This window comes from Canis lupus, chromosome 22 (genome assembly GCF_003254725.2).
Source record: "Canis lupus dingo isolate Sandy chromosome 22, ASM325472v2, whole genome shotgun sequence".
Classification (NCBI taxonomy): Eukaryota; Metazoa; Chordata; class Mammalia; order Carnivora; family Canidae; genus Canis; species Canis lupus.
The window spans coordinates 49569557-49593719 of record NC_064264.1 but is presented as its reverse complement, the minus strand read 5'-3'; the positions used below and the strand labels follow the sequence as shown (position 1 = coordinate 49593719).

The window sequence follows — 24163 nt, the reverse complement described above, 5'->3', positions numbered from 1 at the left end:
GCTTTCTTTCTCACTTCACCAAGCAACTGCGTAGCGACAGGCACAGGGAGTGTGAAGTTCTTCTGGCATGTGAGGGCTGCAGCAACCAGGCTCAAGGCCAGGCCGTGTCACCCTCAGAGGCCCCAACCCTGTGCTGCACGGGTCAGATCACATGTCAGGCCATGGAAGTCCTGCTTCCTCTATAATTGTTGAAATCTGGAAAGACTTAGGGTGTCTGGGTGGCTCAGTCGGGTAAGCTTCCGATTCTTGATTTTGGCTCAGGTCATGATCTCAGGGATTGTCTCTATCCTTCCCCTCCCTCTGCCCCTCCCCTACCTTGCACACACACTCTCTCTAGAATGAATGAATGAATGAATGATTGAGTAAATAAATCCTTTAAAAACAATCTTGAAAGTCTTGTTTTCTAATGCCAAAGGTCTACACCACCTTCTTGTGCTCACATTCTTTGATTCCAAGAAACACCGACGTGCAGTCTGTTGCCTTAGATGCCTTGCAATGGGACAGGCAGTGGGAGGTGGTGTGTCCTCGGGGAGCGAAGAGCCCTCTGTGTGTTTGCCTGATGTTACTCCCTTCAGTAGGTTGCATGTAAGGGGTCAAGTGCTGGAAGAAGAGCCTGGGAAGGCTGTTTGCAAGGGCTCCCAGGTTTGGGGCTGGAAAGCTGGCTTGATGGCAGCATCATTCCCGATAGGGAATACAGGATAAGATCTAGTTTGGGGGTGGGAGAAGGTGGGAAGGCATGGAGGTGTCCAGTACAATGCAGGACAAGAAGAGAGATTTAGGGTGAGGGTACAGATTTGGGAGGTATGAGGTAGATGATACTCCCAGAGAGAATGGTGGGAGCTCATTGCGTGGTGTAGGCTCTATGACATTATTCCGCATGGTGGGGCTAACAGATAAGGAGCCACTTGTCATTGAAAAGTTAGTTACTATGTAAGAAATAGTGAAAAGGATTATAAGGGAAAAGGAGGGAAACTAAGTGGGGGAAAATTAGAGAGGGAGACAAACCATGAGAGACTCCTAACTGGGGAACAAAGGGTTGTGGAAGGGGAGGTGGGGGGGGTTGGGGTAACTGGGTGAAGGACAACTGAGGAGGGCACTTGATGGGATGAGCACTGGGTGTTATACTATGTGTTGGCAAATTGAATTTAAATTAAAAATTAAAAAAAAGAAAAGTTACTTAAGGTTCCCAAGAGAAGGGGCACACCACACCCTGCAGAGCCATACAAAGGACCTCTAGGGTGGGTTAGGAGTCAGGGCTCAGGGGGAGTGAGGAGAAACGTGGCAGGAGCCACAGAGCAGACCAACTCAGGCCAGGTGAGCTTGAATCCTCCCTGGGCTCCGGGGTACAGGGTATGGGGTAAGGGAGCAGGTTCCCGAGGTCCTGGGTGATTAGGGCTGGTGAGTTGTGCCCGCCTGACAAAGGAGGGCTCTGGACTGGTTGGTTTGCATTTGAAAAGTGCACTCATTTATTATCCCCAGGAATTATTATCCCCTGGGCGGGGGGGGGGGGGGGGGGGGGGGGGGGGGGGCGCAGTCCCTCCCTCCAGATGCTCCAGGAAGGGCCTGGAAGCCAGTGCAGCAGAATACAGAATATAAAAAGGCATGATGAATACAGAGGCCTTAGCAAAACACAAAACACCAAGAGGAACATTCATGCTAAGGGAGGGAAGCACCTGAGAAACCTACAGGAGACACCGGGAAGAAAGTGGCAGGAAAACTGAGAGGACGATGTTACAAAATCCAAGAGAGGTGAGGGAACAAGGAGGAAATGACTAGCAGCCTGAGGAGTGATCTTGCATTTGGCAAAAACCTGGCCGGGGGGACCGAAGCCAGATGGCAGCAGGCTGAGGAGACCTCGGGGTCAGCAGGTGTCCAAGCATGTCTCAAGAGACTGGTCTTCAAGAATCAGGGATGGGATTTTTTTTTTAACCAGATAGAAATTGTTATGGTTTCAGTCTAGCAGGGAAAGAATCAGAGAAGAGGCTGATGGTGAAGATACACAAGACAGAAGGAGACAATGGAGAAGAGTCTCTGGTGAAACACACCATTTTATTTTATTTATTTAATTTTTTTAGTAGGCTCCACTGTGAGTGTGGGGTTTGAACACACGACTCTGAGATAAAGACCTAAGTTGAAATCAAAAGTCAGGGGCACCTGGGTGCTCAGTGGTTGAGAATCTGTCTTCAGCTCAGAGCATGACCCTGGGGTCCTGGGATCCGAGTCCCCCATCGGGCTCCCCACAGGGAGCTTGCTCCTCCCTCTGCCTAGGTCTCTACCTCTCTCTCTGTGTGTCTCATGAATAAATAAATAAATAAATAAATATCTTAAAAAAAATCAAGAGTCAGATACCTAACTGACTGAGCCACCCAGGTGCCTGGAAGTTCACCATTTTAAAACCTTTTTTTTTTTTTTTTTTTTTTTTTTAAGAGGAGAGAAGGAGGACCAGGGGATGCAGAGGTACATGCATAAATGGACAGGTGTCTAGGTTCGTGGGAATATTTCTTGACCAAGGTCAGCCAGGGCAACTGCATGACATTAAATATGTCAGAATCTTTAGTATTCATTTTCTTTTTTTAAAAAGATTTTAGGGCAGTCCGGGTGGCTCAGCAGTTTAGCCCCGTTTTCAGCCCAGGGCGTGATCCTGGAGACCCAGGATTGAGTCCCACGTCGGGCTCCCTGCATGGAGCCTGCTTCTCCCTCTGCCTGTGTCTCTGCCTCTCTCTCTCTCTCTCTGCGTGTCTCTCATGAATAAATAAATAAGCTATTTAAAAAAATTTTTTTAATAAAAATATTTTATTTTTATTTGAGACAGAGAGACAGAGCATGTACACAAGTGGGGAGGGGCAGAGGGAGAAGCAGACTCCCTGCTGAGCAGGGGGGCCTGATGTGGGGCTCAATCCCAGGACTCTAAGATCAGAACCTGAGCCGAAGGCAGACGTTTGCCACCCAGGCAAACCCCCGCCCCCGCTTAGTATTCATTTAAAAAAAAAATTTTTTTTAATTTATTTATGATAGTCACAGAGAGAGAGAGAGAGGCAGAGACACAGGCAGAGGGAGAAGCAGGCTCCATGCACCGGGAGCCCGACGTGGGATTCGATCCCGGGTCTCCAGGATCGCGCCCTGGGCCAAAGGCAGGCGCCAAACCGCTGCGCCACCCAGGGATCCCCAGTATTCATTTTTAAAATCAGGATAGCCTATTAGTAGTATCAAAATGCATGAAGAATATTGCCGTAATACGCCTTTTACCGGTTGTAGGTGTAGGTGTAGGAAGCAGGCCCCGCGGCCCGGCGCCCGGCAGGCGGGCGGTGCGGGCAGGGAGGCCCGCGGGGTGGCGCCTGTCGAGCCCGTGTTCCCCACAGGCCCGCTGCCTCCCCAGCCTACTCGCTGGCCTGGTTGCCACTGGGCTGGGAGGTGATGGCCGCCCCAGTTACCTGCCTCCTTCCTGCCCCCGCCGCTGTCAGCATCATCACCGCTGCGGAGAGGGGGCCCAGGGTCGGTCCCCAGCAGGAGGGTCCTTCATTCTGTCCTCAAGGGATTCGTTACAGGATGCTTTGCGTCCCGCCAAAATTCATGTCGAAGTCCTAACGCCCGTACCTGCCAATGGGACTGCCCTTGGGGACAGTCTGCAGTGGAGTGGTTAGTGTGAGCCCCGATCCGATGGACGGCTGTCCTAAGGAGACACTGGGGCGCAGGAAGGCACAAGAAGCAGGACCCGCGAAGACACCAGGCGGCCGGTTCCCGCAAGCCCAGGAGGGCGGCCTGGGAAGAGAGCACCCTTGGCCACCCCCGGGCTCAGCCGCCCAGCCTCCTCCTCCGCGGGAATACACCTCGGCTGTTGGGTCCCCGTGCGGGGTCCTTAGCTCCGGCAGCCCCGGCAACCCCCCCCCCCCCGGTGTTCCCCATCTTTCCACCGCAGTTCAGCAAAGTAAACGGCTTCTGCTCTCTTCTTCAGACTTCACACCCCCTACTACGTGTTGAAAGAACGAGAGAAGCCAAAATCCAGCGGGTGTTATTATTGCCACTTATTTTTCCAGGACCCCCGACCCCGGAGCTAGAGGTGTCCCGCCTCACTCGAGCGCGGCTTGTGCTGGAGAGGAGCCGGCGGCTGTGCCTCCTAGGGCAGGTGACACGCGGGGGCGATGCCAGCGGTGGAGACGTGGGCAGGGCGGGTGCGCCCCGGCACCCCGGCTCACGGCCCCACACGCCACGTGGTCCCCAGATGCTTTATCATCCCCAGGCCAAGCTGGTGACCCACATTTATGGAGGAACTTTCATGTGGGGCCCCCACGCTCGTCCTACGGCCTAAAGATGGTTTTTCCAGCTCGCTCACCTGCCCTGCTCTGTCAAACATTCTGCAGAATTCGTTAATCTTATCTGTTGTTTTATCCAAGTGCTCATCTCTTAGAGTCACAGAAGGTTCTGGTGTGCATGTGGGGATGTGCCTGAGAAGGGAGCAGTAGTAAAGTCCTCGCATGTAGCCTCTGATGTCCCCTGGCCGGGCAGCGCAGCCCACCCGGTCGCTGCGGGGGGCGACAGGTCCAGGCCCGGAGGCACCTTGCCGGGGAAGCGCCGTGGAGAGCCCTGCCTGGTGCCTCCTGCCCTTCCGAGGCTCGCCCCCCACTGTCCCGTCCCCTTTGGACGGGGACCTCACAGAATGCGGGGGCCAGTGTCCTGCAGTGACGCGTGGGCAGTTCTGGAACTTGGCTTCCCGTGACAGCAGAGGACATCAGTCAAGACGATCGCTGACGTCCTTCCCGCCCTGAGATCCGGGTGACGCCTGCGGGTGAGCCCTTCAGACCGGTAAGCCTGGCTCTGGGTCCGTGAGCACACGGGCTTGGCCGGCATCTGCCTTGGTGCATCTTCAGCAGCTTCTCCCGGCCTATGTGTCCCTTGTGGGTGGCTTGACTTCCACAGCCAGTGTCGCCTCTGGCTGGTGGCCACTCTCTAGTCTGGGAGAACAGGGCCCGGTGTGGAGCCTGGCTGCCACGATGCTGGGGACAGAAACCCCAGGAGAGAGGGACAGAGGAGGGGAGAGCCGGATGGGGACAGGGGCTCGGGGGCCACCAAGGGGCTACTGTGCGGCCCCCCAGAGATGGGAGACCAAACTCTGTGAGAATAAGAAATCAGGGGCAGAGGTCCCTCAATGTCCTTAACGCTGCCCTTTGGGGGACCCCTTTTGGGGATTCTCCCAAGGTGAATGACTCTCTGCACTATTCTCCACAATTGTAGCCAACGATGGAAATTCTCTCAGCAGATCCCACTGAGCTAGCTCGGGGGCAGACGGGCAGGGGACGGGGCCTGGTGGCCTTGCTCCAGTCCATGGTCTTCCGTCCCCATAAGGGGTGTGCTGTGCTCACCGAGAAACAGCTGCTTGTGTTCCCAAAGCTTCTCATGTGAATTGTTACTAAAATCAAAGAATCTAATTATTGTGTAAACTTATAAAGTACATAGGAGAAAAGGAGCTGTTTTTATTAGAGTGGCGGGGAATGCTTTAGAACATTTGATGGAGGTAAGTTGCTAACAAAACCAAGCCTGCTGTCCAAATGGGTGTGAGGGTGACAATTCTAAGACGTTAGATAAAGGTAAAAAATCCGGGATGATGCACTCTCATCGCTTCACTGAGCTCTCGTGTGAGCTGGGACAGAGATCCAAAGTGGCACTCACAAACCATGCCATATGAATGTGGATTATGAAAGACACAAGTTTCTAACCAGTACAACTATAATTTTTTAAAAAGGGGGGGCACTTGGGTGGCTCAGTGATTGAGCTTCTACCTTCAGCTCAGGTTGTGATCCTGGAGTCCTGGGATCGAGTCCCCATTGGGCTCCCTGCAGGGAGCCTGCTTCTCCCTCTGCCTGTGTCCCTGCCTCTCTCTCTCTCTGTGTGTCTCTCATGAATAAATAAATAAAATCTTTAAAAAAAACAACAAAAAACAGGCTTAGCTACATCAACACCAGAAGATTGGTGAATTACATTGACATGCATTAATTAAAACATGTAAAATATGGGTTCTACAGACATACACATATATACTCATATATAGGTTCTGCCGTTGATGTCTCTTTCCAGTGTTCACCAAATAACTCTCAGTGCCCCGCTTGGACGGGACAGCTTCTGGGCCATCTGTACTAAAAATAGTGGCCATTCTCTTAGAGGGCAGAAATTTTATTTTATTTTATTTTATTTTATTATTTTATTTTATTTTATTTTATTTTATTTTATTTTATTTTATTTTATTATGTGTGTAAACAATGCATTCTTTAAAAAAAAAAAAACGATTTTACTTCTTAGTAATCTCTATATCCAGCGTGGGGCTCAAACTTAACAATCCCCCCCATCAAGAGCCTCCTACTCTTCCAACTGAGCTAGCTGGGCATCCCTCGATGAGCCAGCTGGGCATCTCTAGAGATTGTATTTTAATATTGCGTCCTCACTCTCACTCACTCACTCACTCACTCATTGGATGCCTGGGGCATGTGGAGGAAGTTGGGGTGGAGCTGATAGCACAGCCCTTGCCCACAGGGGGCTTATTATGGTAATTTCAGCCCTCGGTGCCAGGAGGCACCCAGCAGAGGATCCCTGGCTCAGGAGAATTGCTGGTTAGCAGTCGTGCACCAGAGCATGACCTGGAGGGCTGGGCCTGTGGGAAATGCTGCTTCCCGTTCCTGGCTACGGGTTCCCCGCCCCAGATGCCAGGCCCCAGGAACCAGCCCCTCTTTTGGTTCCCGTGGATCTGTACCCTGCACTGCCCTGAGGTGGATGGTTCTAGAGCCCACGTGGCTAGGCTGGGGGCATATGCAAGGACTGAGGTGGATTAATTTCCACCTAAAGCACAAGCCCAGGCCAGACGCCACAGTCCAGGGGTAGCCTGGGTCCAGTGCTCTTTGAGGACATCTACTTGCTTTGGACAGGAAGACTCAGGTTTGAGACCATGCAGGAATCCCCTGGAAAGCGCCAGAATCCATGGTGAGTCCTGAGCAAATGCTGCGTTCTGCCCCCAGCCCCAGCTGGGCCAGAAACTGAAACGGGGTGGGGGGTGAGGGGGGGTGGGGTATGAGAAGTCCTCCTGGGTTCTAGTGCCCTGTAGGCTGCAGTCACATTCCAGTGGTGGGGCTCTGGGGGGCTCCCGACGTGTGGGGGGGGTGCGAAGCTGCCCAGGCTGAACCTCTGGAAGAAGTCTGCAAGCCCGTAAGAGGGATGCAAGATTTCTTTGGAGGCTTTTAGCTTTTTATTGACTATTTCATAACACAAAGGCGCACATACAGAATCTATGTAAGGTTAGAAACAACAGTAAAACAGCCTCTCTGTAGGCCCCGTGCCCTCTCTACTTCCTTCCTCAGCCTCCGAACAATGGCATCCTCAAATGTGTCTTTATTTGAGGCTGGGAGCGGGTATTTGGCTTTATCTGCTGCTCCGTCCTCATTCGGGCTGTCTCCTCCCAGGCAGAACAAGGGCTGGCCTCCCGCGCCCACTCTGCTCAGGCCGCTGGCTTTTCTGATTGTTCGCTTGGCTTTTGTGTTTAAGCAAAATAAGTTCATTCCGCCCTTTGAACAGGCCCGTAAGGCGACAGCAGACGCTGACATCACATCCATCTTTGTGCAGATGTATTTTTTTTTAAGATTTTTATTTATTTGAGAGAGAGAGCGAGAGCATGAGCAGGGGGAGAGGGAGCAGCGGGCTTCTGGCTGAGCAGGGAGCCCGACATGGGGCTCGATCCCAGGACCCTGAGATCATCATGATCTGAGCCGAAGGCAGAGACTTCAACCGACAGAGCCACCCAGGCGCCCGATTTGTGCAGATTTAAACACCACACGGCCCCCACCTGCTGAGGGGGCAACACTTCAGCCACCATACCCATTGGCGTGCAAAGACTTGGCCTATTCTGGAAGGACCTCTGTGACCCTCACGGCTTCGTGCATATGAAAGATGAGGTTAGTTCAGGATACACACAGGGCTTTGCGAGATCTGCACAGATCGTACGAGGCGGGCCGGCCGTCCGCGCGACGCGGCGCTCCTGGGGACATCATTACGTGCTCTTACAATGAAACCTCTGTGCAACCAGCTGTTGAGACAACAAAAGAGCAAAACCGACCACGGTCCCCCGTGAATAAACCTAAGACGGAAAAGTCAGCCAACCAGGCTGCTGGGTGCTTCCCCCACCTGGGGACACAGCACAACTCCGAAGGGGCCTGGGGACCAGGAGCAAGGAGCTGGGCCCCCTTCCCCACCAGCACAGGGGCCCCCAACCTGGGTGCTCCCTGCCGCCTCCTGATCCCTCCTCCCCTCTGCAGCCCGGCCTAGGGAGGGATGACCTGCCCGCTGCGCACTTAACCCAGGGGCTAAATGCAGACTAGGGCTCCAGGGGCCAGGCCCACGGGAACCCACAGCCTCTGTTTAAAGATCCCAAAGGCATTGAATCCAGTCTGCTGCTTGGGTTCCACCCGGCCACCTTCGCAAAGGGGACCTGTCCTTAATGCCGTTTACCTCGGGGAGGGAGAGACGGCTCCGCCCCCACCAGTGCTCTTGGAAAGTTGCAGCGACCCCATCCCGAGGTTGTGCAGCGTCAGGAGAGCACCTTAGTTCCTCAGGAGCACGTGGGAGTGGGGGAGAGCTAGGTGGACGTGGCTTTGGGCACATTTTGTGATTTGAAAGGACAACTCTGGCCCCGTGGAGGAATCCTGGCCTCATGCCTCCTGCTTCCTGCAGCCTCCCTCAGACATTTCCCTCTTGGTGCAGATGGCAGGGCAGCAGGACCGGGAGGGGGGTCCAGCGGACCCAGGGCTGGTCAGAGCAGGGTGTGGGGGGAGCAGGGCAGGAATCTGGCAGCCAGGGCCGCCCAAGGTGGAAAGTCTGGAGGTTGAATGGATGCATCTTTCCTTCTCTCCCTCTGCTGCCCCCGCAGGTTGCAGGGGGGCGAGGGGGGGATGCTGAATTCCCCAGCAGGACGCCAGAGCCCAGGGCCCCAGGCTGCAGCAGCCCCAGGGAGAGATGCTAACTTTGGGAGGAGGGTGGGGGCGGCCGAGTCCACGGTTGGGGCAGGGACCTGGCTGGCAGGGCAAGAAGGCTGCTTTTAGCCTCAAGTCCATCCTGCCCTGTCCCTGCTCCTGGCTCCTTCTGACCCCATGTCCTCACTATAAAATGTAGGCTGGAAGCAGGTGCATGTTCTCTGCTCCTCTGACCGGTGTGTGAGCTGCGTAAAGTTAAGATACCACACGGGGCGGGGGGGGGCAGCTTTGCTTGTGGAAGCCTTGGGGGTACGGGGGTTGCTAAGGAGTCTGGGCCAAGTGGCAGAAGTCAGATTGAATGGGCTCCTTCCAAGCCTGGGCCCAGATGTGGGGGTTCTGGAGGTTTTCTCCAGGGTCAACCACTGGAGGTTACTGGGTCACCCTGCAATCCGTTTGTTGCTTCTCTTTTTGCGGCAGCCAGGTGGAGGCCCTGAGATATGTGGGTCTGGCCACTGGGGGACACCTCTCTGCCGGCCTTGGAGTGATCCCAGGGCCCCCAAGGCACCCGTGTGTTTGGGTGAGGGGCGGGGGGTATCTAGGGGTTGGAAACGTTGGGGTGGCCCCAGGAGACCCCTGTGCCCTACTCATCCTCAGGAGTCCCCCGCCCCCAGTCTCCTCAGACCCCAGGGCAGCTCAGAGCAGGGAGAGGCGGAGTCGTGGGTCGTGGGTCCAGAAGGCCCTGGGAGGGGCGGTGCAGGGGAGCTGGGCTGGGACTGCCTGAATTTCTGTCTGCATCTCTTAGGGCTCTGCAGTCCCCGCTCAGGGGGCCTCAAGTGGCCGATACGGAGTCTGTGTGTGTAACAGGCCTTCAGCAGTGCTCCGCCAGCCCCCAGCCCCACCTGGGGCCCCTCCTCACTTCCTTCTTGGTTAGGAAGCCAGAAACGGCCACTTGAATTTCTTCAACTTTGCTCCAAGGTTACGGCTCACCTAGCTCCTTTCACTGTCCCCTTCCTCTGGTCCTGAGGACAGAGCGTCCTCCCCGGTTCCTAAGGCCAAGGCCAACCCCTGTTCTCGGTTCTCCTCACGCGCCTTCCCGGGCCTCGAGCTCGGGGCTCTCCATGTCTTAGTGACCTTGACCTGCAGCGGGCCCAGGACCCGTCCCCCCGCCCCCTCCTGCCCCACATTTCCTGGACCGGTGCACACACGGCCCCTGGCCTCCTTCCCGTCCGCTGCTGCGGCTCTTGTCCTCTGGCACCGCCACGGCTGGGCTGCCCGACCTCTCCCCTGGCCCTGGCCTGCAGCACCGCCACGCTGGCCCCTCCCCCGGATTCTCACCTCCTCTCCAGCTTCTCCTTCACCAGAAATGCACGAAATTAACCCTCTTCTTTCCTCTCTCCGCATTGTCACCTGCCTTCGCTTTCTTCCTCCCCGATTCCCGGAGCAGGACTCCCAACCTAGGTCTCTAATCCCCGCCTCTTTCGGGATCTACTCCCCCCATCCCTGGTGGTCACCCCGACTCCGACTCCGGGCAAACCCCCTCCGCCTCCAGACCCAAGCCAGCTGCACCCCTCCCCACCCCTCTGCCTGAAATCCCACCTCTGTCTAGGCACCAGCACGTAGCCATCGTGGCTCCTCCGTAGACACGACCGTATCAAGCGGGTTAGCAAGTTCACAGGATTCTGGTGAGTCTTCTCACGTGCAAGACTGCGGTTTTCAGAGCTAAAATTTCACTCGGAGCCAGAAAGCCCGTTTGACATTCTTGGCCTGTCCCTTTACAAACATGCTGCAGCGGTTAGGGGATTCTGAAGAATAACCTTTGATTCTCACAAATTAAGTACCACTGCAGCTACCTGAGTAAAATAAAAGTCAAGTTCGGACTGGAGACCCTTTTATCTCCACATAAGAACCACTGCCATGGGCACCTGAGCTCAGGGACTCAGAAAAAGTCCTAAGCGGTCCTGGAGGGTGTGCGTTCCCAATTTTGGACTCCATTTCCCCGAAATTTTGCTTTTTTACTTTCTAATCCTAAACTCAGCCTCGGTTTATGAATCAGGACTTCAGAGGCAGACTTTCCTTAATTTGGAAAGAGGGGGAAAGGGGGGGTAGTTCACCATAGACTTTTTCCTTCTTCCCTTCTCTTTTCAGTCTGGAATCTGCTTGTTTGAAAATTAGGCCAGATCTGTTACTACTGTTCTCACCAAGTCCCAAGTCTGCATGATCTTTTCTGGGCTTTGGGAAACCAAACCACATGGCTCGCTGATGCCCCCCGCTGGCATGCGTCACTATGCATTGAACACAAAAGGTTTTTCTCTAGGGATCCCATCAGCCCGAAAGATTTCTGGGGTCTTGACAAGGGGTGGTTTGGGGTATTCAAGCTCTTGGAATCAGTGGCTGCAGTTGGGTCAAATCTGCAGGAAGAGCCACGGGCCAGGGATGGGAACTCCAGTGAGGTCAAGAGAATATCGTGCCCAAGACTGAAGAGTCAGATGCTTGTGCAGGGTTGGGGCGTGTTGGGGGTCGGGGTCGAGATGAGCTGCAGGGGTGCGGCGGTGGCTGGGCCTGGCAGGTGCGTGATACAGATGGGCAGCTGGAAGAGAGGCTGGGGGTCAGGGTGAACTTGAGGGCGACTTCCCACTCTGCCCCTGAGCAGGTACGTGTCTGCGGTCATAGCCCCCCCCCCATCATACTCCCGTCAGTCGGAGGGCGCGGAGGCTCCTCCTTCAGCAGGACGAGGACCTTTGAGAGGTGATCCCATTTAGGAGAGAAGCCTGACCCAGAAAACTGACCAGAACCGCCGGGTGCTTGGACCCTTCTGATCGGGGCTGCACGCTGGGGTCCTCGCAGGGGGGGCTGTCTGCTTCCCAGCCTCTGGGCCCTGGGCCCTGAGACGCCTCTGCCTCCGGTTTGGTTAGGCCTTGTGCAGAGCTGTTTGAGAGAAGGCGCACAGGAGCTGGTGGAGCTCCCGACACGGGGGAGCGCTCCCGGGACCTTCTCGTTGGAAGGTCGGAGGGGGGGCGCGGACGGGCTCGGCCATTCGTACCCGAGCGCACCTCAGTGCACTTGCAGCCTGTCCTGTGTGAGCCACTCACTGGTCTGTGAAAGGAGCCGGGGACGGTCTGCCCGTCAACTGTCCTTACACCCAACGCAGGGAGACTCAGATCAAGTCAGGGCCTGTACTGGGACCAGTGGGGCTCCCAGAGTCATCTCAACCCCCATTCTGAGCACCTGAGGGCCCCAACAAGCCTAAGGATGGGGCCTCACAGGGTCATCTTACAGGAACAAAGGGGCTTTTCTCACTTCCAAAAAAAGCACCCAAATCTTCTGAAGAAAGATGAGCACTGGCAAAACAAAAAACTAAAGAATTTTGGTGGTAAATTATACAGTCTAGAACAAAGTTTTATTTAGGTAAGTCTAATAAAAAATATCACAAAGTAAAACACATTAAAAACTTTATTATAAGTATTACACTTGTCCAAATTTGCATCAATTTGATACATTGCCGCTCCTTTTGCAGAACACAGGAGTCACATCATTGCCTTTGATCTTAACAGTTGCCCTGCTTCCATCCCCTGGCCCTCACCAGGCCCACCCCTGCCTCCCTCTGCCTCCCTCCTCCCTGTGGCGGTGTCCTCTGCAGGCAGTCCACCCCGCCTGGCACAGACATCAGGTCACACGGGGCTGGGGAGCTCCTGCCTCCAGAGCGGCTGGGCCCCACACTGCTCCAGGGAGCCCCTGCTCTGTCCTGTTTTCACCCCCAGCCTGAGAGGATAACCGCACATATTCTGAGCAAAAGGAACCTCAGTTAAGTTTCACAGAGTATTCCAGAACCTTGAATCAGAACTTACTATTTTCTTTAATGGAAGTGAGGAAGAGCAGGAGTTAGAGATACTCCCTGGATGAAATGGGCAGGAACTGTGGGGAGTAGAATCTGCTTCTCTGTTTCTCCTTCTTCGCTCAGGCCTGGCTAAGACCGAGGGCAGCAGATCTGTGCTGTTCACTCCCTAGAAAAGGTGACACCCAGCAGCCACTGGGGTTTGAAAGCAAATGTGAGGGAAAAAATAGTGATAAGAAATAGTCCATAAGGAATATTTTGCCATGTTCTTCCTGAATAACATTCCCCTGTCATGGGATTTATGATCGGATATAATGTAGGCTGACACATTACAGTGGAAAGAAGATTACGTTAGCAATAATTTCCCATTGTGGGTGCTATTCCATTGCTTACAGAAATTTGCAGTTTTAATGGATTTTAAACACATTAGGAATGAGTGATGATTCACCAAATGAAGGAAAATGCCCCATTAAAAAAAATGCAGATAGAAAAATACATGCTGATTTAATGGCAAACTTATTTTCGAGACTTTTTTTTTAACGGCAATGGCCTTGGAATGAAGGGAGGAGCGGTGGGAACCACCGTTTGCCCATGAGAGCACAGGAAGACGCATGCCCAGGACAGTGCTGGCCCCAGGCTGCCTCAGGGTCAGGACCTCACCCGCTTGAGGGGTGGGGGTGGGGGGGTAGCAGCTTGGCCAGTCTCTATCCACCACTCAGGACTCTCAGTGCTGCAGCAGGAAGTTGGTAGCCACATTCAGGTCATTGTTTGAAGCTCTCAGGGCTTCCAAAGCATCACCCCTAGAAAATCCCATCTCCATGAGCCGAGCAACCTGAAAACAGAAAAACCAGAAATCTGATGAGGTTGAAGACTCTGCTACTTAGCCACCAGCCCCCATAATGTTCCCCATGAGAGTTCTGTAGGAGAGGTTTCTTTAAAAACCCCTAATTTTCATTTCAGTCTGAAATCTGATCTTTAAAAAATTTTGATTAGGCACAGCTTAATGTGCCATAAAGTGCTTACCATATAGCTAATAAGTATAATTATCTCATTTAATCCTTATTTTAGAGACCAGCAACAAGCGTCCAAGGGTCAAGTGATCTGTCAAAACGAGCAGAGGGTGGATGAGCCCAAGGGGTGCTGCCTGGAAAGCTGGTCTGTACAAGCAGCCCTCCGTTCACACAACTTTCACACTTCTTCAGTATCAAATCTGATTCCTGCAAACTCCTCAAGGCATGTTTCCTTGTGCATGTAAACAGTTGCTTAATTGAATATTATTTCTGATGCTGGCAAACACCGGTGACAAAAATCTGTGCAGGTTCTTGGAATCACATAGAGAAGTGTCCTTTGGATGCCTATACCTCATTAACCTTTCATGTGAATTGTAACATTTGCTAGGTTCCTGGTGGTGGTGGGGGCTCTCTGGGCAGCAGCAGAGAATGCATGCACAAAAAAGGGGGGGGGGTGAGGCCTGAGGCAGAAGCAGGGGGGGAGGAGGTAGCTAAAGTTACCAAGGGTAGGGAGGAGGAGGCTTGCATTTTCTTGACCACAAATCCTGAACCTGTGAATACAGAGGTTTCCTGTACTTTGACATACAATTTCCAATGGAGTGGGCAGTGCCACTAAAGTTTATTTGTAAACTTTTTTCACATTTAGAGATGTATTATACACATATTTATGACCCCAAACTAGCCAAAGGAATCTATTCTTCGTACTTATGTTGAAATATACATTTGCAATAATATGTAATGAAAAATGACACACACGTTGAGATTTTCACATGTGGGTGAAAGAGGCTTTTGTGGACTGAAGACTTAGTCACCATTTCTAATGTCTTGGGCAAAATGGAAAGAAAAAGCCTGCTACTGCCCTCCTTCCCCTGCTAGGGGAGTCGGGGTGTGTGAGCAGGGCGGGCAGAGGGGCCGCAGTGAGGAAGAGGGGGAGGAAGGAGCGCAGAGCCAAGCAGGTGGCAGGGCCCTCGTCCCTCCAGGAGCCTCAGGGAGAGAGAGGAGGCAGGGGGCACTTCTCAGAAGCTCAAGTTCTAGCTGGAATCTTTCAAACTGAGGCTGTGATACCTCTTTAGTGCATCACCAACACTTAGTGGGTTAAGATTAGCGTTTAAAATATGCACGTAGTGGGGGTCTTTCTTCCATAAAACTGCATTTCAGTTCTCCATATGCACACATATGCATGCTGTGCACGGTGTTTCTTACTGTGGGCTGTGGTCAGAGACTCTCGACAGCTGCTTTCTAAAGAACCGTCGGGCCTGGGAAAGGGCTGTCGGCGAGTGACAGGCATGGCCCTCACACGCGGGAGAGCCCCGGGGGCCACGGGCAACGGCCAGCTCCGCTCCCCAGGCCGACGGGCAGTGTGCAGAGTGGCAGGGTTCTTCTGCTTTCACTTCCGGCTCCAGGAAAGAACCACCTTCCCCAGAATGTCACAAGCACTCCTCACTCACTGGTCAAGATGGAAAGTTCTTCCTCAATCGAAGAAGAATCTGCCTCTCACCGGTTGCCACCCATGGGACTTCAAAGGTCCTAATTTTGCCCTTTGAAGTACCAGGAAACAACCCCATTCCCTTTTCTGGGTGAAGCACTTGGCACGTCTGAAGGCTGCCGTCCTGCCCTCCCCACCTTCACTTCTCCGGGCAGCACCCCGGCAGGGCCCTCGCCGCCTTCACTGCCGGTGCCTCCTCTCCCGGGGGCTCTTCCTTCGTCCCTGGCCTGGTTAGCTCCGCTTCATCCGGGGGCTCCGGGGCGCCTGGCCCTGCCCCATTCTCCCAGACGAGAAGGAACCCCAGAGACATCCTGCGGCTCCAAGGACCTGCGTCCTGTGCTCGCCATGGTTGTGACTTGCACCCGTACCCGTCGGGAGGGCTGCTCCCGGCCACTCCGTGGGGCGGCCTCCGAGAAGGGCCGTGGCTGCCTCACCGACTCCTGAGCTTCAGGACTCGTCACTTTCTCGCGGCCCTCCCGGCAGTGCTCGCCCGCTGCGCCGCCCTGGGGTCGCAACCTCCATACGGCACGGTGTGCTTCTGTCGTGTGCACACACGTGTGTATGCGTGTGCCCATGCTCCTTTGTGTGCGGCCAGGTATGCTGGGGCCTGCTATAAACACTCCGGTATTTTCACCTGAAATGCCTCCAAGCCAGGCCTCACATATCCTACCGTGGAAATTTTATGTGCTCTTCTGGGTTTAGGACCTCACGGACCTCCGTTAAATGTCCTCTGGCCGTTTTCTAGCCAAAAACTAATTTCAGTTTAAATTCTGTTGTCTCCAAGTTACTCAGCTCCCTCAAAACTGTATCATCCCCAGATCTGATTAGTAAACTTCTATAAGGTCACTCATGTGATTATTGAAAATGTCAAGCAGGCAAAATCAAAGATGTGGCCCAGAACTCATGAGAGGCCTCCCTTTCTCAACTGGCGAACCAAGAGATTTTTAGCCAGCTTAAAACCCACTTCATATTATAACTATCCATTCCACTTGTCACCGATGTACCTCTCACAGTGACAAGATTTAGTTAGATGTCTTGATGACATCCTGTGTTAGCAGGAGCAGGTTGGTACCTACAGACCACAACGCTCTTCTTAACACTCAAGTCATCTGTTTGATAATCTATTTTAGGCTCTGCCAGACATGAAACATCAATTTTGCCATTTGATTACCAGAATCCACACTTTCCTCTTTCCTTGGGGGGATTTCAAACTGAGTATGACTCGCCTTGCTTTTTCTGCCCCAACCAGCACACTCTCGGGGAGTTGGGCTCCAGGACTCGGGCTGGACGCGTGTCAAACCGAGGCAATCCTTCCTACATTATTACCTGGATTGAAGTAACCCTTAATGATGTCTATTCCACCTACTTCTAGCTAAGAACCACTACCTTTAGTGGAGTTAATGGAGCTTAGTGAGGATGTGGGCAGCTCTACCCGCCTTCTCTCTGTTATTCATGAAAACAATAGCACTGGCCAGCAACATGGCTGTTCTGAACAACTTCAAACAGTGTGGCCAACACTACACTCATCACCACCACTTTGTCACCTTTAGTACGTCAAGTATAGCTAAAGACTGGCGGCTTCTTTGCACCTAGCCAGCAGGAATAAATCTATTTGTTTGACAAATCATGATTCACAACCTGGAACTGATGACATGTGAGCCAGACCCACAATGGTGGCAGGCGAGGGTGCTAGGCCACAACTTCCAGCTGGTACTTGAGTCTTCTGTCCAGGGACTCTGAATCTGGTTTGGAGTCCAAAAGGTGCTGACGGTGGGCTGGCTGCACAGACCACCACGGCAGAGCACCAGTACTGACTGCATGCAGGCCCTGCACTTGCCCCCCTAGAGGGGATCTCCTGGGTGTCCCAGGGAACATAAGTGACGTCAGTGCAAAGGGAAAAGCTTTCTCTGCATGTGAGGCTTCCTCCTGAGTTTGCTCTCTCAGAAATGAAGAAGCCCACGTGCGCCATCGTTGGTTTTAACAACTGGGCTGGGTTTTTCACAGGTCTTCGCTGAAGAGCACGTTGGCTGTACGTATAAGGTTGCAGCGGCTGGCCATGCCTCCTCTGAAGGCTGGCGATCAGGCCCTGTTAGCCAAAACTGACTTCAGAGCTTCCTGCGATTTTTAGGGGTGAGACAACAAGTGTGATTGGAGAATGGTCCTGGATGAATGACCGTGTACTGTAACCAGATGAAAAAACTTATAAAGTAGAAATAATGTTAATAGTTCTTCTTTTAAAAAAACTGTAAAAATTACACTAAAAAAGTGTATCTGTAAGTTTCTCCTAGTGTCCCAAACAGTAAACACCCAAGGGAAAGTGAAATTGTATGCTTGGGCTTAAGAATGTGGGTAATAACCAGGCAGAAAAGACAAGAAGCAGGGAGACAGCAGTTCTGACAGAGGTTTCTTAACTGCTCCCATTTGCCAATGGGGGGCGGTGCCAGGAGGGGTTCCCCTGCCCACAAGGAGGCCTGGCGCTGCCGTCCCTTCCCAGTGTGGTACAAGGTTCCCAAGCAGAGTTTGAACTGCAGCGGGTTGGCGACACAGACAACAGGTGCCTACAGCTCCCCTGGGTGCTCCACCATCACATGACAATGTAACAACTGCAACACCGTAGCAGTGACCTGTCCTTGACCTCTAGCCAGCTTGCCCAATGCCAGTGTGCTCTGTCACTGTCTGAGGAAGAGGCTTATCAGCACCTGAAGCATGAGCTCCTGCAATGACCTGTAGTCAGAGAAGCAAATACAAACAGGACTCCAAAGATTCACAACTCCTTAAGATAAAAACACAGAGAAGGCTGGCGGCTGTCTTAGCTCTGACCTCAGTGCAAGAGAACTGTCCCAGCCCCTGCTGCTGAGAGGGTAGGGAAAGCCCATCAGCAGGCAGGTAGGGCCCAGGCTCTGGGGTCAGGCCCCACACGCCACATACGCACCGTGTGAGCCAAGCAGGGAACTAAAACTGTGGGCTTGAAGCATCGCCACGGTGGGCGACATGTGTGAAGGGCCTTGCCTGGTAACCAGCATCTCACAGGTACCCAGTAGGCACTGCCCCTGGTGAGAATTCTCACCCCCCTGAAGACGGACTGGCCCAGGTGTGTGGGTCCCTCCCTCTGACCCTCTTAGCTTCAGTTCAGAGGGTTCCCACAACCTGACAAAACCACTCTCAGGTTTTGTTTTTAGCGTTCACTTTAACTGCTTTCACTTTACTCAATTTATATCCTTTGTTGGGCAAAGAACTACTGTGTCTATTACACCAATTAGGGAGCCCTGGTTTGTTTTCAAGGAACCCCAGCTAGCCCCGAGTGGCTGGGAGGAGGGTCTCAGGGCAGAAGAGTCAGTCCCTCTGGAGCCCCTGGTCACTGCCATCGAGGGACAGGCTTGAGCTATGCCCAGAGGCCAGGGACCTGGTACAACACTGGCTCACAGCAAAGTCCACCCTGACATACACAACCTACTGGAGCTTACTAACAGCCATGCTTAAACACGAAGGCAAGAATGACTTTTGTTACCTATTTCTAGTGATCAAATAGCACACAGAAGAGCTGGCCTGAAAAATCTAATGTGGTGAGCCCAAGTAAGGGAAAAAAGATAGGAAGAATCGTTTTAAAAATTCTATCAAGGGCAGCTCGGGTGGCTCAGCGGTTGAGCATCTGCCTTCAGCCCAGGGCGTGTCCTGGAGACCTCGGGCTCCCTGCATGGAGCTTGCTTCTCCCTCTGCCTGTGTCTCTGCCTCTTTCTCTGTGTGTCTCTCATGAATAAATTTAAAAAAAATTCTAACAAAAGCCTACATTATTTGTGACTCTTATAAAGCCTTACTTTACATTTGTATAAATTCTGGCAAATATTCAATTCTGATGATTATATAAATAATGATATTTACAGATACTCAGTCTACCTCCTTCCCCATCCAAAGCATATATATTAGCCACAAAACACATTAAATCACACTGAAAACCCAATTTGTTTCCTCTACAGGCTGCTTCCTGCCCTTTTAGTTCAGCTATTAGAACGTCCAAGGGAAGAGAAAACATCAATGTAGTATCTCTTCGTTCTGACTAGATAAAAATATGGAAATACATCCCGATCAGTTTAAATCGAGTTGTGACCATATAGGAGTGTCCCCTGAGGGGATCCCTGGGTGGCGCAGCGGTTTGGCGCCTGCCTTTGGCCCAGGGTGCGATCCTGGAGACCCGGGATCGAATCCCACGTCGGGCTTCCTGCATGGAGCCTCTTCTCCCTCTGCCTCTCTCTCTGTGACTATCATAAATAAAAAAAAAAAAAAAAAAAAAAAAAAAGGAGTGTCACTAACTCAACAAATATTCAGAGACTCTCTCGGCGGCTCCAAGGGTCTGTGTGAAGTAACCACGGTGAGCCGGTGTCTGTGACTCGGGCGCTGTCCATCTTCCCCAGCAGATGAACTCCCGGGGACTGGGACCACGCCGGCCATGTGTCCCCCTGACTCCCTGACACAGAACCACAGAGCCTGGCACAGTGGCGATTAGAGAAGGGGCTTCAGTTTAGTGATGTAAGTTCTTTAACGAACTGAACGTGTGGTGGGGGAAGACTACTAATAAACAGCCAAAATTATAAAGCTGGTAAAACACCAAGGCCACCACGGCAGACGACCATGAGACAGACCACAGACACGGGCAGACACACCTGGCGTCTCGGTCCGTCTGGGCCTGGCTATGTTCGCAGTAGTTTGGGAAACTTAAAAAATGCTCTGTAAACTTTTCTGGAAAACATTTCTTTCAACATTCCTTCTGCACTTTGGAGCACGGTGAGTACTCTCTTTCTGCTTGTGCATCGTAGGAAAGCTTCTGCCTAAAACTTCTCACCACAAAACATCAGATTAGAGTTCACCTGGGTTTCTAGTCTAAACATCTAAATAACCCTTCTAATTTCTTTAAAAAACCAGGTGTAGGGCAGCCCAGGTGGCTCAGCGGTTTAGTGCCGCCTTCAGCCCAGGGCGTGATCCTGGGGTCCCGGGATCGAGTCCCATGTCAGGCTCCCTGCATGGAGCCTGCTTCTCCCTCTGCCTGTGTCTCTGCCTCTTTCTCTCTCTCTCTCTCTCTGTGTGTCTCATGAATAAATAAATAAAATCTTAAAAAAAACAAACAGGTATAGTTGGGTAAACATCCAGAGAGAGTGTGTTAGGCTTTCCTGTCTTCCACATCACTGATTCATAAAAACTGAAGGTACCTGAGGGGAACACCATCAATGCCTGTTTTCTGGAGCCGAAGACCTAACTTTCTCGAGGCAAGGTTCAGAGATAATTCAATGTAAGGGACAGCAAGGGGAAGCTGGCCCTGGAATCTAGCCTAGCCATGTGGAAGGTCCCCCAGCAGCATGTGACTCTACCAGTGGCTCTTGGTCAAGGTCCGAGGCTCCCATTTGGCCAGCTGAGTGCGGGAACTTGACCAGCAGCAGGCAGCGCAGGAGAGCACTCGCTTAGGCAAACAAGGCACGATGTGTTTTCCCCATAATAAGCTTTCTAAAGAGAGACCCTGCCAAACAAGAAAAAGAAACCTATAGACATGGAGATAAATCTGCATCAGTTCTCCTTTCCTTTAAAAAAAAAAATCCTTTATGAGTGGGACATGTGTGCCTACTATCTCAAGATAATTCTTACTCGAGGGAATAAATGAAATCCCACTTTGGCCTTCTACTTGCAATTCAACTACTTTTCGACACTAAGGAAACAGGACATTCTTTCCAATGAAATGTATGGCAGTGAAATACACTGTTTTGTTCAAGTAAAACTGTGGTTTTCTTTAACTTCCCTTTAACTTAGGGTGTCAAAAACAAATGGTTTTGAGGGTTCTTACTTCCCAAATTCTGATACTTGTAGGAAGTGATGCCCACCTGAAAGATGCCCGACCCAATCCCATGCTGCCTTGCCCATTCGTGGCAGGCAGCTGGGCCATGTGCACACCCTGCCAGGAGGAGCAGCCCAAAATCACAGGGAGAAGTGGCTCGCCCTTCCCTCCCCTTCATTGTAACAATCACATTACTGCTTGGGGCCAGCTGGCTCTCCTAGCTCTCATGGCTACCCCCACCCCCAACCTGGCCTGCAAGTGCGGTGTCAGATCACCTGGGGATCTCTTTCGTTGTCACTTGACCACTCCCCTCCTCCTCAGAAATGCTGAACCCCTTTGATGACACCTGTTGGCTGAGTGAATGGTTACTGGTTATTTTATGCTTTTGCCTGGCTACAGACTGCCCAGAGGCCCCTTATTTTTGCATTTCTGCTTTGTTTAGACTTTGATACTGAGAAGACCCTCATGACAGACTGGATGAGCTCCAGTGCTTGTATCTTTTGATACCCAACAGAATTAGGCAGCCCAAAAAGTTGGTTATTTGATTGTCGTGCAATATTTCATTCTAACACGTTTAGCTTTGGTATTTCTCTTAGAAAACCTATTTCTAATCTAAGCATTCAGATGGAAAAGTCTGACATAATACTACTCTCTAACACATTTGTAAAATGAAACAAAAGAAACAAGTGTTCTTTTGACCACAACTTCACATTCAGCCCTGCTCTCACCACTGCTAGGCACCCTCTGTGTCATGTGGGAAACAGGAAGCGATGGTACTAGCCCTCACGGAGCTCACCATCACCAGGGAAAAAGACACAACTTGGGTTACCGCTGGACCAATTCCCCCCTTGCTGCAATTGTAGATACACAGAGAAGTACAAAGTGTTTCCCAAATAAACAGCATGTTAGTGAGGGGATTGTTTGTACAAGGCTGAGTATTTACGGTTGAGGTGGGTTTTTACAGTGACGGTGAAGGTTCCTGAGATGGGAACAAGAGAACCTAAGATTAAGATTCTCTCAGATTAAATGCATTTTGCTATTTACCAGCTAAGACTGAAGTGTCTTCTGTGCTGAAAGCCATTCTCTCTCTACTTGGGTCAAAGAATAGTTCAGACGACATGAGAATGGAATCCACACGACAGGTCTCATGTATCATAAGTGTACTAAATGGTCATATAGCTAGCTCATCAGGGTAGAAGTCTCATAAGCGCTTCTAAGCACATTTCCTGGGCAGTTAGGGAAGAAGTTATAATATGCTCCTTTCTCCCTGCGTAGTCCACCTTCCAGGGAAACCCAATGACGTAACTCCCCTTTAGGATACTACCATGGTTTGTTAGTGCCTACAATGCAGAAGTGGAAGTTCACACACCACTACAGGACCCTAGGGAGCCTGCCTGGGCCCTTGGGCCATCTTCCACTCCAAACTCCTCCCTCGTGCTTCCCCAAACTTAATGCACTTTTCACCACACCACATGCAGACAGATGCCGCTGCCCCCATGCTCCGGTGCTGCAGTCCTTTCTTAGTTTCAATGGTACTGGGGCACTTGTGCAGAGTGGGCTAGAGCTGTCTCCAGGCCTGGCTCCCTACACCAGGCTCTGCACCAATTAAGGGCAGGAAATGATGCCGTATTTATCTCTGTATTTCATGAATCAAGCCCAGGGGTCAACCTGACGCAGAACAGACAGGTGATAATTCTTGGTTGATGAGGAGGAAAAGAGGGGTGACTTGAAATCTGTAACATTTTACCTCCCCTAGCTCTGGATTAGTCCTGTTTAATTTCCTAGTCCAAGTTTTCTTGTGTATCCCATTAAGAATAAACTGAAGCATCATTTTCTAAGATTGGGGGGCTTTGGGAAAGACAAATTTAGTGATTTTTTTCCTCCTTTGATTTAAAAAAAATAGGATGCTTACAGGACAGAATTTCATTGTTAGAGTATAGGTGTAATGAAAATCACTGGTTAAAAAGAAGAAAGAGAAATGGAATAACATATATACTTATTTTTAAGATAGGAGACATTTGAGAAATGGAATAATAATTTTTAAGATAATAGACAGCTGAGTACATTTTATTATTATATAGAGTTTTGACAGGGTGGCGCTAGGTTTTGATTTTTAAAAGGGACTGGAATGGCATCTTCAAGGGCCAATGAGTTAGTTGGCAAAGGTGTTTTGAGTCCATCCACTAGTTGAAAAATAATAAAAGTAGGTTGGGAAGAACTAAAAATTCAGAAACTTAACAAGAACATAAGCAGAAAAAGTGGCAAAGTTTTGGGATCCCTGGGTGGTGCAGCGGTTTGGCGCCTGCCTTTGGCCCAGGACGGGATCCTGAATCCCACGTCAGGCTCCCGGTGCATGGAGCCTGCTTCTCCCTCTGCCTATGTCTCTGACTCTCTCTCTCTCTCTCTCTGTGTGACTATCATAAATAAAAAAAATAAAAAAAAAATTGTCCCTTTAAAAAAAAAAGTGGAAAAGTTTTTCTATGGCCCTGTGTTTGACTATTACTAGATTTAATAAGAGATGCACATTCTTCCTTAGAATATTCCTGGCTTTCCTACCTTAAAGAACTCTCACTAAAATTCCTAAAGTATTTTTTTTTACATCAGAAAAACCTCAATCGTTTTTATTGTCCTTGGTTTAGAAAATTATTAAGTTTCTTAATGAATGTATTAAAATCGCATGACTCTGATATTTAAATAAAGAAGATATAGCACGATTAATTGAAGAATGAAGCATAAAGAGGTTTTGTTCATTCAAGCTGACTACATTACTAACAAATATTATTTTAGATAGTGTGCCTCAACTAACTAACCAAGAGATTATACACGAACTGTATATTTCTTAATGTTATTATAAACATCCTGAGGGCAAGAACTTTTTTTTTTTTTTTACAGTTTGGCTAACACCTATCACAAGAAGAGCCAAGAGTCTACATAACAAGCAACACCCAGAGAAGGATCTGTGTTTTAATGAAATGACAGTCTGTAACAGCCATGTTTGGGATAATCAAAAACACAAAACACAAGGTTTAGAAAATCAATGAATAAAAAGAAGTTTATGTTAAAAACAGCCTG

General features: G+C 51.0%; 1 protein-coding gene across 2 annotated transcripts in view; it reads right to left on the bottom strand.

Moving 5' to 3' along the window:
• Positions 1-12377: 12377 nt before the first annotated feature.
• The window catches only part of UBAC2 (UBA domain containing 2), a 178834-nt gene continuing 167048 nt past the window's right edge, over positions 12378-24163 (bottom strand). Inside the window, exon 9 of one of the 2 annotated variants that reach the window (XM_025441375.3) lies at positions 12378-13609. In XM_025441375.3, coding sequence (XP_025297160.1) covers positions 13502-13609 — 108 coding nt within the window. In that variant the 3' untranslated portion in view covers positions 12378-13501. The remainder of the gene's footprint in view (positions 13610-24163) is intronic. The other variant, XM_025441376.3, reaches the window with a different exon arrangement.